The 15,388-nt window shown below is 41.4% G+C and overlaps 1 protein-coding gene across 2 annotated transcripts in view; it reads left to right on the top strand.

Annotated features, from left to right (window-relative positions):
* The window catches only part of SPOCK1 (sparc/osteonectin, cwcv and kazal-like domains proteoglycan (testican) 1), a 301,385-nt gene extending 291,058 nt beyond the window's left edge, over positions 1 to 10,327 (top strand). For both annotated transcript variants that reach the window (XM_014948206.1, XM_014948205.1), the window contains 2 exons: positions 4,542 to 4,679; positions 5,729 to 10,327. In XM_014948206.1, the coding sequence (XP_014803692.1) occupies positions 4,542 to 4,679; positions 5,729 to 5,919 (329 nt within the window). In that variant the 3' untranslated portion in view covers positions 5,920 to 10,327. The remainder of the gene's footprint in view (positions 1 to 4,541; positions 4,680 to 5,728) is intronic.
* Positions 10,328 to 15,388: the final 5,061 nt, after the last annotated feature.

Genomic DNA, 15,388 nt, shown 5'->3' with positions numbered 1-15,388 from the left:
AAAAAATCCCCATGTGGCATTTTCCCATTTAATTGCTAAAAAAATCAGGTTGTTGAACTGATGTAGCTTAGCGTTTATGTGGTGGTATCTTGTTCAAACAGCTGTCCTAGTGCATTTGTGTACATAGAGCCAAATCACACAAGCCATACCAGCACAGGTTAAAGTCTCTGTTTACAGAAATCACTGCATTTCACCCTTGAAGAGTCTGGCTCAACTCAGACCCAGGCACGTCATCAAGAACCCATGTCGGGTTCTTACAGCATCTGTACAGCATGTTACAGCTGCAGCACAGAGCACACGTGTCAGCTCTGCTGCAGAGCTGCTCAGATTCAGGCTGCTTCTCAGCCTGCTCTCAGGGTCTAGTCTGATGTTTCCAGATGCTCGTTAGCAGACCCTGAAAACAGAGCTTCTGCAAAGCTCATCCTTGTCAAACCTGCCATTCCCAGATGCCACTGCCATTTGGAGGCAAGGTTCAGTACCTTATGAACAATCCCAACCTGGATTCATTGGTTTAAAAAAAGAATAAACGTTCCCAGAGGCAACAGGGACTATGGCTTAGTTCCGTCATCCTTTCATAGCAAGTTCACACAAAGATGAAGATGTTTCAGAGTTACAGCTCCTGCTGCTCGTAGCTGTAGGAGTGAAGGGAGGATTGATCACTGAGTTGTATGTGCTCCATTCAGTAAATATTTTGCATTTGTGTTCAAATACATGTTGTGGCAGAGGAAGTCATGGTGTTCTCTGTCTCATGGGTGTCATAATTTTCAAAGCCACCTAAAAGAATAAGAAGCCCAGTTCCTAATAGATAGCTTTGGCTATCCCATATTTATTTTACGCTTTGCTGTTATTTGCTATATGCAGTAAATGTCATCTAGGTTGAAACATAAGTGGTTTGTTCCAGTGTGCAGTGAAAAATGATGGCTGTGTTGCAGGTAGTACGACATGCAGGCGGTTGTAGCACACGTCACTGGGATCTGATCACAATAGCAGGAGGAAAATGACAAAGGAAAAGCAGTAAGAATGGTCCCTTACGAGAAATAACTCCTAGTCAACTGTATTAAAAAAAATGAAGGATGAAAGTGGCTAAGCTCAACAAATCAAGAAGTGTCAGGCATAGGTTGTTCCACAAGCTAGAAAATTATAATATAGAGAGGAACTCTTTGCTTCATCTACCTTGAAAGTCTGCCTGCATAATGGCACCTGTCTGCGAGATTTTAATCTGATCTCATGGCTATTTATACAGCAGAAAACATTGTCTTTTCACTGACTGAAAAGTCATGCAAATGGAAACCAAAACATACACGTGACAAAAAACAGACTTGTAGCAACAATAAAGTTTGAAAAGAGAGATGAATATTTTCAGAGAAACTAGCCTTTAATTATTCTTTTTCCTTCTCTGTCCCTGACACATAGAGCACAGCACTTACAGTCGGGACAGTACGCATGGAGAAGATTTCTGTTAACTCGTATCCATTGATAAACAGTGATGACTTTTGATATTTTGTTCTCTATATATTTTTCAAAACACATGACAGTTGCAACAAAGTACTTCAAAGCCATTGCCATTAGATATGTTGAATTTGGAGGCTTTCAAACACAGCCTAGCATCCCAGGGGACTGAATTAAAAAATAAACAGCACTATTCATCTTTTCCTACCAGATTTATCTAGAGTACAATTAACTGCAGAGAGTGTACTTTTAGAGCATACAACTGTGCAGCCTGATAATGTTTCTCCCACATCACTAAGGTAATAAATTTCTGCTCCTGTCACTATTTTCTTCTGTATCAGCCCTGTGAATTCAGCAAACATAATAGCTAATACAGGGAGCTGTGTGCCCGCTAGCACTTAATTCTGTCAGGCTTCTACCTGTGTGCTTCACTATCTTTAGCATATAATTATTCTCCCCATGTCCTGTGAGGAAGGGGAGTATTATATAGATAAGGAAATGATGCCCAAAAAAAAAGAGAGAGATATAGGTCTGGATGCATAAAGAGGATATAGATGCAACAGCGCTGTTCAAGTTTGCGTGAAATAATTAAATACTGCATGGGACAAAGAGAGGTGGGGGGAGCAGGGATCAGTAGCCTGAGGCAGCTCAGTGGGGAGTGACTAACATTTTGTAGTGCTTAACAGTAAAGCTGGTCCACCAGCGGTCCTCTCCACACTGTGGGGAAGCACAGTCTGTGCAAGAACCTCTGGAGAGGAAATCTGAACTCCTTTCTCCTTCCAAACCCTGCGGATGTTCTCTGATGCCAAACCAAATTACGGGGTGAAATGTTCCCTCTGAATGGGCTGTTGGATGCCGTGCTCCAGAATAGCAGAGCTTGTTGCCAGAGGTTGTTTCTAATGAACACAGGGAGGGATTTGTGTAGGGTTTGCAGGACAAACCATCGCGCTGTGCAACGCTTGCTCCCAGTGACTCTCTGTCCTCACCACGTTATCACCTGCACCTGACAGGTTGGAGAGGACATGCTGCAATCTTCCCTCTGATGGTTGGCAAACACTGTGACATTAGTATGCGTAGCTAAATACTTAAAGCTCCAGTGCTACATACAAATTGGCACAAATTTCCCATGCAGAAGGAAAAGTACCTTCTACTCTCCACCGTGACCCAAAGTGGGAATCCTTTCCCCACACAGTTATCTTGGCAGCAAGCCTGGGCCTTAATTTATTTTTAAATCTATGGCTTTTACAGGCAGGGTGGTACATTTTAATGCTTTAAAGAAATAAAGTGATACTATGCAAAAAGACCTGTTTCAAAGAAGGGAAAGCTTGCATTGCCCAAAGAAAAGAAAAACATGAGATAGTTTAAAATGCAGAGGCTGTTTTCTGCTCACCCTGTGATGCCACGGAGGTTCCACCTTTGATTCTTCCCTGGAGCCAGATGCTCATCTGATATAACAGGGGAGCTCTAATGACACGGGCACAGCTGTGCTGATTTACACCAGCTCAAAATCAGCACCTGAGCACTTTTCCCAAGGTTGTGTATAGTCTGATAAACACCTGGAGTGATCAACAGAGAGGAGACATGAGCATAAATGGGAAAAAAAAAAACCTTTCTCAATCAATATTGCAATAAAGGATTAATCACTGAGCATTAACTTACAAAAACCTGCAAAGGCGACTACATCTACATGGTTATTAGACCGATTTTTTTGTAAATAGTGAAAATGAGTCTTTGGCTTTATATTTGTACATGAACATAATGGTAGTACCTATAAGCAAACCTGATATAAAATCATGCTTTGAAATTATTTAAAATACTTTCAGTAATGGATGTGAAGTGGCCTCCAAAACTGATCCGATATACAAAGATTTCTGCAGATATTCAAAGGTTTCTGTTCTCATCTTCCAGAACTGCATTAGCAGCACCCAAACATTAGGCAAGATCTGCAGTGTGATGAGTTTGGAAATTCAAGTCTTTGCTTTATATAGATGTGTGTGTGTGAGATTGACTTCTGCTTTTTTGTCTTTTATATAGGAAATTTCACGGCAGTTGGGCAGCACCTTCTCATTCATTTTTTTCTGTGAAAAATGTAGTGGAAATAGCCCCTTTGACACATGAACTGTCTGAAGAGACTAGTTAAAAAACTTACTGTGTGACCAGTAAATCACCGGTGTCTTTGACAAAGGAGAAAAATAATTTCTCAAAAATCATTTGAGACAAGAAATTTGGGGGCAAGGGTGGGTTTCTGCCAAGTTTCAAATTGAAGCAATTGGCAAAGAAAGGAAAATGACAGTACTGACCTCCCCTGGGAATAAAGCTAGCTCATCTCAAAGGACAAGAGGGCTTTTCATATTGAAGTACGTTTGCTGTATCTGCTGAAAATGGTGGGAACAATAAAACAGGTTTCTCCCAAGTGCTTCCCTGTCTGCTGGAGCCAGAATGAACCACACTCTACAAGGCTGAGCTATATTGGTTTTATTGTGAGACAAATCTTGGGCTTCAAATCCAAAGACTTACTGACTTCAAATCCTGTTGCCCCTCTCTGTAAAGCTCATGTGTTACTTCTCCTTTTATACATGGGAGCTCTTAGTAAGTCAGAAGTTGTGCTTGAGATTAGTATGAATGGCAAGCAGATGGCAGATACCTTCCAGGGATAATTACAGTGTTGTGGAAAGACTTATATGATAAACACTGAAGGAGTGCAAATGGAAGAGAAATGCAGAATTAATGAAGTTGGGGTAATAATCCAGTTGGGAAGAAAAGTTTAAAACCAGGAGTTAGAATTGAAAGGGGCTCTGTGGGAATATTAATCATTCTGGGACAGACTGAACCTGTCTTCAGTACCGTATGCCATCACCCGCCACGAGCTATATATGCACAAACATTTTTGCACTGTGCAGTGACCAGGGTGGCTGAAAATAGTTAATCATCTATAATTTCTGCTCCCTTTTAGGTACCAGATAATCGCATGTATTTCCTTGCCAAGGTTGTAAAGATCTCCATGTAAATAAGTGACAAGTTCATAATACCCTATAGAGCTGCTTGCTCCTACAGAGGCTTGCATTACTGATTAGATCTCATATTTTATTCAGGTGCTTTCATCCCACGGTGCAATGAAGAAGGTTATTACAAAGCCACTCAGTGCCACGGCAGCACAGGGCAGTGCTGGTGCGTTGATAAGTACGGGAATGAGATAGCCGGCTCAAGAAAACAAGGGACAGTTAGTTGTGGTGAGTAATGATGTGCTTTCCTCAGACAACAAAGGAATTAACACTGTTGTAAGCCCTGCCGTTGCTGTACGATGGAGCATGATAACAAAAGTGACAAGAGGGAAACATGACTACCAGTGTTCAAAGTGCTCCTGTGTTTTCCTATTCAGACTACAAATAGGGCCCTTACATACACATTGGTCCTTTGGGCTAGGAGAGTGCCGCAGAAGTCAGCAGGCAATAGCCACTGGTAGGAAGATATTTTTGCTACCAGCCTGGAAATGTAGTAATTGAGATCAAAATTATGGCTATGGGATTGCTATGCATGGTTATTAAATATATTGTTCAGTGTACTTTGGAACACACATTTACTGGGGCTTCATGAATGATGTTTTCCAGATACAGGAAGGTGTACAAGTTTAAAATTTTATAAATTAACAACCAAGCCCTGCAGTATTGCTGACAGGACAATATTAATGTAGATATGTGAAATCACCAATTAGCTGTTTTACCTCAGCTGTTATATACGTATTATACCTATACGTATTCCTTCCGAGTGCTTCAGTGGTGGCTGTGGATTCAGCTTTCTTCTTGAAGAAGGAACAGAGAAAGCAGAGAACCCAGAAGGTCTGAGATGCCCAGAATCACATCACAGGTGTTAGGCTCAATAGCTACATTCATAGACCATGGTTTATGCACTCAAATAAAATCAATTTGTGGAGTACTTTTAGCCTGGCTTCCAGAGTTGGGATGAGATGAAAGTATTTACAAACGAGTAATGATTTTTCTGGCCTGCATGCCTGTGATCTGAAACTCCCCAGTCAAGTCTCTAGGAGGAGGGTGATGCATAGGTTTTTTATGCAAGTAAATTCTTCAGAGTAAATTGATATATATGTATTTATTCCAATTCAGGATGAACATTAAAATTTAGAGGTTGTTTGATTAATAGCTGAACCAATTAATTTTAAAAGTAACATCGCAAATGACAGTGGCTTGAATAACAAGGGTAGTGATGAACGAGGGGTTTGGTGTCATGTGAGGGAATGACCTTTCCTGCTCACCTGTTTCAGAAGAAGAGCAAGAAACCTCAGGGGATTTTGGCAGTGGTGGATCTGTTGTATTGTTGGATGATTTGGAAGAGGAGCCTGAAGCAGCTAAAAGAGACAAAGAAGGGAAACTGAAGATTCATGTAAGAGCAGCTAATGAAGATGATGAAGATGAAGATGATGATAAGGATGATGAAATTGGTTATATATGGTAGTGCCCATCATAATGAGGACTCACGTTTTGCACAATATTGCAAGTCATATCATATCTCTGCAATTGTATCTGAGAGTACCTGGCACAAATATTCCCTCTCTACTGAGTTTAATTTTGTATAGTCTATTTAATTTGGAAGACAAGGGTTTTTTTCCAGCAAGGACTGTTTGGAATACAGCTTTTGTTCAGTTGGTTCAGGGGATTTTTGTTCTAATCACAGGGGCAATGAGTTTTGTTTCAAAAACATTTCATGTCTTAATCCTCACTTGCACACCTTATGAAATATATCCTGTGAAAGAAGAATCGCAGAAGGGGCTCAAAAATCCAATACAAGGCTTAGAAGCCCTTCTCGTGTTAGAGAATTTGTGTCACAAATTCTTACCTGAATCACATCAGAAACAGTTATTTTTCTTTCCTGAAACAGGAAAAGTAGGTGCCTCATTTGCTAGTCCGTATTTGTTATGTTCCAGTAAAGAGTAAATCTCTTTGGATAGTGACCTGTGGCTGCCCCGCACCAGGGGTTTAATCCAGAAAGAAACCCACTGGCAGGATTTTCTCTTTACATTCTCTGAGAATGAGTCCAACAGTCTTAGTCCAGCCCTCACTGAAGGCAAAGCTCCCAGCAGAGGGTAGATCAGCTCACTGCCACTCTTGCTTTGGTTAAGGAACGTGGCCTTGATGTTACAAGATGCTGAGAATCTGCAGCTATCACGGACCAAGCCCTACAGGCAGGGAACAGAGTCCATCTGCCTTTCAAATTGTTTAAGGAAAGAGTGTTTTGTGAATCTGTAGCTTCATAACCACCCCCAGAGCTGCTCTGCAGCTTCTGTCTGAGCTCATTTGCACCAAGAGTTGCATTAACGTCGCTCAGGCAACCTCTGCTTCTGCTCACACACTATGGGTCTGCCCATTCTTCATTTACTCTCAGTAATCCCTCATTCCGAAGTTATAAAGCTGTCAAGGACACTAACCATCAAAAGTAATAAGCTGTCACTTCTTTAATTTAAATAGTTAATATTTATTTGACCCGGTTAAAAAAGCAACTTTAGGTGGTCATGTTTCAAAAGCATAACCCCTTTCCTCAGCATGACAAGTTGCACACTTATAATACAGACACATAAAAAAGAATAGTATTAAAATATAGTCTGTGATTCCCTCAGCATTTGCCATGTATTCATGGCTTTGCAATTATGTTACAGCATATTGACATTAACTTATTTGCTGCGTCCTTTCCCACTGCAGTTCTCGGATACAGTAAGGTACTGGGGTGACCTTTTATTATTTTCACTGTTTTCAGAAACAGTGAGAGGTACCTTAACCCCACTTTTGCAGTAGGATCCAGATATAAGTATTATTTTAGCAGTACCTGTGAGTTATTTTGCAGAATGAAAAACGTGCTTATTACACAGAAAACTAATCAGATGGAATACTTTTTTCCTCTGAGTTAGTGTTGGATACAGAGGTGGAGACATTACGGAGTCAAAACATGGCTGGTTACGTACTCACTCGGAAGCAGGAAAATATCATGCTGGTTGGCAGAAGTCAATTTTCTAGGGACAGTGGCCCAAGGGCTGTGGTCTTCAGCCATCTCCAAAGTCCATGTCCCCTGCGGAGCCTGACTCTGCAGCCCCTCTGCCCCTCGGTGTCAGCCTCTGCTTTCAGACGTGATCAGAAGAGCAACACTGAAGAGGAACTCCTTTCAGACACCACGTGTTGCAGGGGCTCAGTTGTTTTCTCCTCTTTCGTTTCCTATTTATCTCGATCAATGACCTGAGAACAAAGAGCAAGCCGGCATAATTGTTATTAATGCAGAAGGATGTGTAAAATCGTGAGGAATTTGTTGTGTGCTGTTTCACGCCCCCGCATCCTCCCAAAAATCTGTCATCACAGTCATTTGCAAAAGGCCTGCAATCCTCCCTTCCTCAAATCCCTTTGATTTTCCTATAGCTTTTGAAAATCTATTTTAAAATCTTTGTCCATGAGCTGCACAGCACGCACACACACACACACTTTTTTTACTTGCCTTTCATAGAAAATGATGATGACTTGCAAGAGGAACAGATACAAGCAACATTTCTGTTTCCTTAAATAGTATGATTTTGTGAGAAGCAATTGAACACCAACAGTAGCTTCTCAATCATTGTGGCTGGTTTCCTCCTGCTATTTTATTAATTAAAGCCATACTCTCTGGCTCTAGCTCTGCTGTCCTTGTGCAGGACCTGCCTGAGGCACAGAGATGCCATTTCACTCTGACATAGAACTGAGGTCCACAATCAGTAGAGTTGTGCTTATCCTCCTGACTGGACTCATTCTCCACACATAACTAGTTTTTTCTGCAGTTCTGTGTCCATTTGCCATGGCTTATCCTGAACTATGCCATACTTCAAAGGCCACATAGTCAATCCATTCTGCCCAGGACCACACTGGAGTAAAACCTGTCTAACCCAGTCCTTGCAGGCAGCTCCAGGGTCCAAATTGCAGCCCTTCTGCATCACGTGCAGCTATGCAAGATGGTTGAATAAAAGCTATTAAATAAGCCCTTAAAAATGAATGTGGACAGCCTTCAGCTTACATGAGCAGATATGCCACCACCATCCATTTCTCAACACCATTGATCTTCTCCCAGCTGTAACCTCTCACACACAACAATTCCAAACCAGAGCTGGCAGGTTTTACATCTTAAACTATAAAACAATTTCCATTGTCTCAAACTCACCAATTCAAATGTGCAGTGGGTACCAGTCAAACTGCCCCGTGCCCAGCACTGCACGGCTGGTTCAGCTGATCTCTGCCAGCATCTTTACCTCCACACAGAAACAAACACACTTACACATGTATATATTTCCCTTTTAAGACCACTGGCCTGGATTCAGGAAGACACCCCTAGCCAGGTGATCGTTCAGTCACCTGTTTCAGTTGTTCAAATGTTCTTCTGAATCAGGGCCACCATTAGAAAAATGTGAGTTTATTGAGTGGTTCGGTTGGGCACGACTACAAGAGCATTTAAAGCAAGTAGTGTCAAATGCCAAGGTGGCACAGCCCAGGCAGGAGGGGGGCAGGGGCTGTTGGGCTTGGAAGGGCAGCTCGGACTATGGATTGCTTTAAAAGCAAGTTTCCAAATCTTACAACGCTTTTTTTTTAGCAAAGCCCTTTGGTGATCCACTGGCATCCTCCTGTGGTTGTGGAATTTGCAGCCTATATATACATGTGTATATATATGTGTGTGTCTGTACATATATATTTATACACACATATGTGTGCGTGTCCAATTTTGCAAGCTGCATAAAGAAAATGTTTTATTTCTCTAAAAAACCCAGTCCCATCAAGCCCTTTCCATTCTTCATGCTTTGTAAAGGATTTAATTTGCTTCCAGCTTACTTTAATTTCTTCCTTTTTCTTTTCTTTCTTCTTTTTTTTTAAATAAGGCTTCCCATCTGCATCAAGTCACTGACCTTCCAAACATTTTCTCATTATGAAAAATGGAATCAGAGTTGTCCCATTCTTTTAGAAACACAAACCGATTTTTAATCTCATTTTCTTTTAATATTAGACACTATGAAATACTGTTAGGCATTGCTTTATGTTTCAAGGTGTCCTTTTAACTACTGTGGTTAAATCAAAATCTCCTTGAGTTCAGATTTCAGCACAGTTGGGTTTTTTGGGTCGTTACTGGCCTTTGCTGTGAACACAAAGAATCCTTTTCCTTTTCTTCGCCTTTTTTTAAGCTATTCTGTACTATTATTTTCAACCATTTGAAGTGTTTATTTAATATTTATTCTACAGTTTATATTGAAAATGTAAAGTTTATATTTAAAACAATACTGTTTGTTAGTGAATGCTTCTCTTTGCCTCTCCAGCCTAGTCTGTTAGTCTCAGTGTACATTTCTGGCATGGGAATATTTTGATATTAGAAGTTTTGTAGCATTTTTCCCCCTCAAGCAGCAAATGACATAGATCTAAGGTCACCACTTGATACAGACCACCAGATCGCTCAAGCTTAGCTTCCTACGTTTGTTGGCTTTTATTGCAGTCCCTTCTGTATGCCATTCAAGTTCCTTTAATACATAGACTGCTTTGTACAGTTACTATACATCAAAAAGCCCTTTCTACAGTAGGTGGGTTTTGGTCTTTTTATACTTTTCTCAATGCTGTTGATGTCTGTTCCTGTTAAATGTGTAGATCTGTAAGGAGAGATCCAAATATTACGTGTTTCAGTTTGATGTCCCTACTGTAGATGGATGTAGACTATCATAGTAAGTAGAATTGCATAGTAAATTCTGAATGCTTTTTCCATAAGGAGTTAAGTGGAATGTGAGCATTTTGCTATCTTTGGTTAACTGTAAATGCTTAACTGTAGTCTGAAATAGTTGCATTTTTGTCTGTCTCAATAAATTTTAATTTGTCTGCGACTCCTTATTGCCTGTCCTGAATTTTATTAAACTTTGGGGATCAAAAATACTGCAGTACCTTGAGTCAGCGTTTAATCATGCATGGAAATGGATGGTCTTTTATATTTGGTTTATACCTTATACCTCTGTTCAATGTCAGCTGTAATCTGTGAAGTTAATGTAAGGTCTCTAGAAAGCTATATTTTAAAAGCAGAAATGAAACCAACTGAAAGTAATAACTGTACCAAAATCAGAACTTTTCAAATTACATTAAAATTGATTTTTAAGGAACTAGCAGGGACGGGAAGCTTTCCTTTTTATTTTCTCCCCAGTTTGCAAATTGTGATGTTTTTCTGTCTCTTCTGAAGGTATCCAGGGCAGTTCTAGAAACACAGCCACATTTTACAGGGGCCATTATCTATAGTATAAATGAAGGCAAAATTATACTGAATACAATTGGTGGGAAGCCATTTTCACTTAGAAATACCTGGTTTTGTGTCTCTATTATTAAATTAGAGTTCCTCTTTAATATTATTAACTAATTTAAACAGCCAACATTATTACAGTGCTAATTACAGAGCTTAAAATGTTATTCCATCACCTTTCCTCTGATGTGCAATATTAAAGTACCACATAAAAGAATCTTATTTCCAAACTTATTTTCAAACATTTGTTTTCTTATTATGAACTTATTTTCAAACACTCGTGCAATTGGCATCTCATCAGGTAAGACTTTTGTAACTTGTCTGTCCATATGTGATTGGGTGAGTTCTGTCATCTATGGTCAGAACCTGCCTTAAATTTCTGTTAAATTAATGGTCCCTCCCAGTCCTACCTTCCTGCTTCGGTCACCGCTGTCTTTTAGACTCCTGTTTTGAGATATCCACTTTTGGGAATTCCTTCCATGCCTCACAGAAGGTTGAGGTGGTGTTTTATCACCCATACTATGCTAACCTTTTCTTGAACAACCTCCACTAAGCTATATACCGTGAATTGATACTTTAGTTTCATACATTAAAATACTCATAGGAGATTATTACGTCCCACCTGTCATGTCCTGATAAGCCACGTTGATTTATATTTAGCTTTTCTATGATTCTCTTCACTATTTTGGACAAGGATCTTGGGCTAATTTTCATTAACTCCTTGTTTCCCTGGTGGTACCAAAGAGTGTCTGCAGCTGAAATGTTGCTCCAGCAATGGTAAAAGGTCAGTTTGGGTTTGAGGGAAAATGGTCAGCATCTTACCTGGAGGACAGAGGAGTCCATACTCTGTACTTTGCACCCCCAGTAAAATCTGCCAGACCAGGCTGTACCTGGGGGGCACTGATACCTCTGCATGGAAAGGGACACACACAACAAAGTTACCCTTCACAAAGAAACAGCCTTTTTCTCCCCTGTTTTCCAATATATAAATATTTTCTGTATCTTACTGATATTATTGTGCTAATGATCTGTGAAACCTCCAGTGTGAGCTGCATGCATACACGCAGAGTCTTTTATTTTCTCTCTCTCACAAAATTTTCTGTTGAGCTCCACACCAGCTATAAAACAGTAGCATTACAGCCTTCACTGATGATTAGTTTCATTTTTCCTTAAATACTGACAGTCAAAGGGTGAGATATTAAAAAGAAAAATCATGTCACAACAGCTTTGCACACTGTACAGTTTTTTGAATAGATTAAAAAGAGGCAGAGAGCTATTAATAAGCTTTTGACTTTCTGAGCACTCCCGTCTTTGAAACTAGACCATCTTTTTTTTCAGAGGGGGTGGGGGAGGCCGAGTGAAGAGCAGGCTTTATGCAGCCTTGGAAAAAGGGGGGAAAAAAAAGCCAACCTCAGTGAAACAAATAGATTTAGGTAAGCTGTGAAAGAGAGGGACAGCCCACTGAGCACGGGCAGAGCACTCCCACCCACTGCTTTCAGGACAGAACCCACTTTTCTTCAGGGGAAAATTCCTGCTGGCTTGAGCAGCTCAGGATCAGCCCATCACAACCCACAAACTGCAGAGGCAGGTTCCTGCTACGTGCTGGGTTGGTCCTGTCCCCTGTGTGCAGTATCTAGTAACTGCTTCAAATGAATCCCTGAAAACTAGGATTTAAAAAAAAACAAAACACTAACCATGCGGTGGCACGCCGGGAGGAAGGGAAGAGCAAGGCCAGAAGCAAATTCAGGTTTTGCCAGCATTATATCAGCCCAGTAATGAGGCAGAGGTATGTAAAAAGCCCTAATGTGAGCATTGAATGGCTCTGCAGCCACCCGCCCAGCTGTAGCTGTGCAAGAAACCTCTCTGCTGACAACAGATTTAGAAAGAAAAACAGAGTCTGGCAGCTACTCATCTTGAGCATCAACTTCCTTCACGTATCACTATAAATTCCTGGAAGTCCACGCTAAAAGGTTGGGCAGAGAGAGAGTTTGGAAAGAAAATTTCAAATGCAGGTTCTTTGCCAGGTAGTAACTAACTGCCTTTTCTCATCTATATTTACTCAATAAAAATCATTGCTGGAGCATGACTCTGCTTCCATGCCCAGCCAATACATTTGCAATCTGGCCCTTAAACATGGGGAAAATCGACCCCAGAGCATATTGTTAGAGGAAAGGTCCAGAAGCACATTGGTTTATGCTTTGAAAACATATTACTGCTGAAATTATTTGCAGGTTTGGAGAGACTTGCAGGTTTTGACACTGATTTTTGTATGTTGAATATCACAAATCCAGTTAATGCAAATATATTCAGGTAAGAGTCTGTACAAGTAGGAATATACAGACACAGCTTTGCTCCATCACAGATGGTGTATCAATTTATCACAACTGGCAAAGAATTGACCTAAATAACTACTAGCCTAAAGTAAAATTAAATAAAATAGAGACTGTAACAAGATGTAGGTTTTCACAGATTAATGTAGGCTATTGAAATATTTCGGGTTACCAGGGGCTATTACAGAAGATCAATATTCCTGTTGCTTTTGGTACAAGTCACGTAAGAATCCGACACCTACCATGAGCCTTGGTGGCTGCTAGTGACACTGGTGCTGCATCTCACCTCCATGCTCACTGCAAGAGCTGCTGCCATAGCGAGAGGAGATGGGGTGCAAATAAATACATCTACTAAACTCCTCCCTCATCACATCACCCCTCGGCCAGCTTTGAAAGGTGGGCACTATTCAGTTTCCCCCCAAAGAAATTACCATAGTTTTGGGCAAGCAAGAGAGCACAATTTGGCTCAGGTGGCTGTAGTGGTAGAGACAAACATCAGGCTGGTTGTAAAATGACCCAAAATAACTCCAATATCCTCTCAGAGCAGGGTTGTTGTCCCAAGCCTGGTCCCAAGCCTGGTCTCAAACCCAGTTTCCATCCTCAGTTGAAATCGTTCTCTCCTAACTGATTCTTCTGTAGGGGGTGTGCGTGGGTGTGTGTCTCTTTTTTTTTTTTTTTAATTTTGTCCCCAAGCCTGGGAGTTAATTAAGTTTTAACAATGAGCTGCATCACTGTAGAACAGGATATCTGATTGCTCATCTGTTTTACATAATTGATTAATTAATAACCTTGCTAATTGAGTCTCATGAAATCCTCTGTTAAACAGGAGCAAGGCTTTGTCCCGAACCATTGCTTGTAGGGTTACATTAAAATCAGGACATTTTGGCTGCTCCATCTCCCTCAGGCTCTGTGGAGGAAGCCACAGCACAGCATTAACTCAACAGGTCTCTTGGGCTGCTGTAGAGAGGGCATAATCACAGAATATTCATGGTTGGAAGGGACCTTTGGGATCCCCGAGTCCAACAAAAAAAAAAAAAAAAAAACACACAAAAAACCACAACCCAAACTAACACACTCACACCCCACATCCACCCACAGACAGACAAAAAACAACAACCTTGGGCACTAGAGCATGCCCTGAAGTGCCACGTCTACATGTTTCTTAAATACCTCCAGGGATGGTGACTCCACCACCTCCCTGGGCAGGCTGTTCCAGTGCCTGACCACTCTCTCAGTAAAGTAATTCTTCCTAATATCTAATCTAAACCTCCCCTGCTGCAACTTCAGACCATTTCCTCTGCTCCTGTCATTATTCCCTTGGGAGAAGAGGCCAACCCCCACCTCTCTACAACCGCTTTTCAGATAGTTGTAGAGGGCAATGAGGTCCCCCCCTCAGCCTTCTCCAAAATAACACACCCAGAGTGTGGGGCACCACACTTGGGTTCAGCACCCAAAGTGGGTGAACCTTGTTTTCACCTGTACCCCCAAGATGTCAGAAGTTTTCTCCCACTGTCTGCTTTAACACCCCTTGTAGCAGCTCCTTGCAATTGTAAACACTGGGGCTGCCTCTCTCTTGCTTTACACCACCAGTCACCATTGCACAGACTGGTACAGCCCCACAGCCTGTTCCAGTTGACAACATTTTCCACCACTTTTGGTAATGTATGAGTGCAAACACAGCTGTAAAATAAAGTCACAGAGCAATCTTCCCCCCCACACTACCTGAAAAACCGCACCATGAGTTCTCAAAGGCACTGTGCTCGCCACGATGTGACCTACATCTTTTCTCGGGAGCAATCACAGCTGAAATAAGGCATAACGTGATGGATTCTGTGCTATTAAATGGAAGAGGACCATCCATGGAAATAACCACCGACAATAGTTTGCATTTTAATGTCATTTCTTTTCTTCTTATTACCCCTAGACATAGAGTGTGATGTATTTCTACCACGTGATATCGTCTAGAAGCCAGCAGCAAGGCGGAGAGGTGCTTTAAACACTGCTCCTGAGGGTGCTTCCCAAATGACCCTCAGTCTGAGCGAGCAGCAAGTATTTCCCTTCAAATCTGCCCACTAAGAAAATGTTTTCTCGGTCCGAACCCACTTGGATCTTACTAGATGTAAACCCACAACAACTTCACCAAACCCTCGGGGGTTTAGTCCACCCACGGAGGGCAGGTGAGCAGGGACCTGCCTGCTGCGCTCTGGGCGATGAGTTGAAGACATCCTAAGACAAAGCAACCAGATTCTGAAAGAGCAAACAAAGGTCTAAGGTGAGCAGGGACCTGCCTGCTGCGCTCTGGGTGATGAGTTGAAGAGGTCCTAAGA

This window comes from Calidris pugnax, unplaced genomic scaffold (assembly GCF_001431845.1).
Source record: "Calidris pugnax isolate Ruff unplaced genomic scaffold, ASM143184v1 scaffold27, whole genome shotgun sequence".
Lineage (NCBI taxonomy): Eukaryota > Metazoa > Chordata > Aves > Charadriiformes > Scolopacidae > Calidris > Calidris pugnax.
The sequence above is the reverse complement of the archived record's forward strand: the minus strand, read 5'-3'. Positions and strand labels throughout refer to the sequence as shown.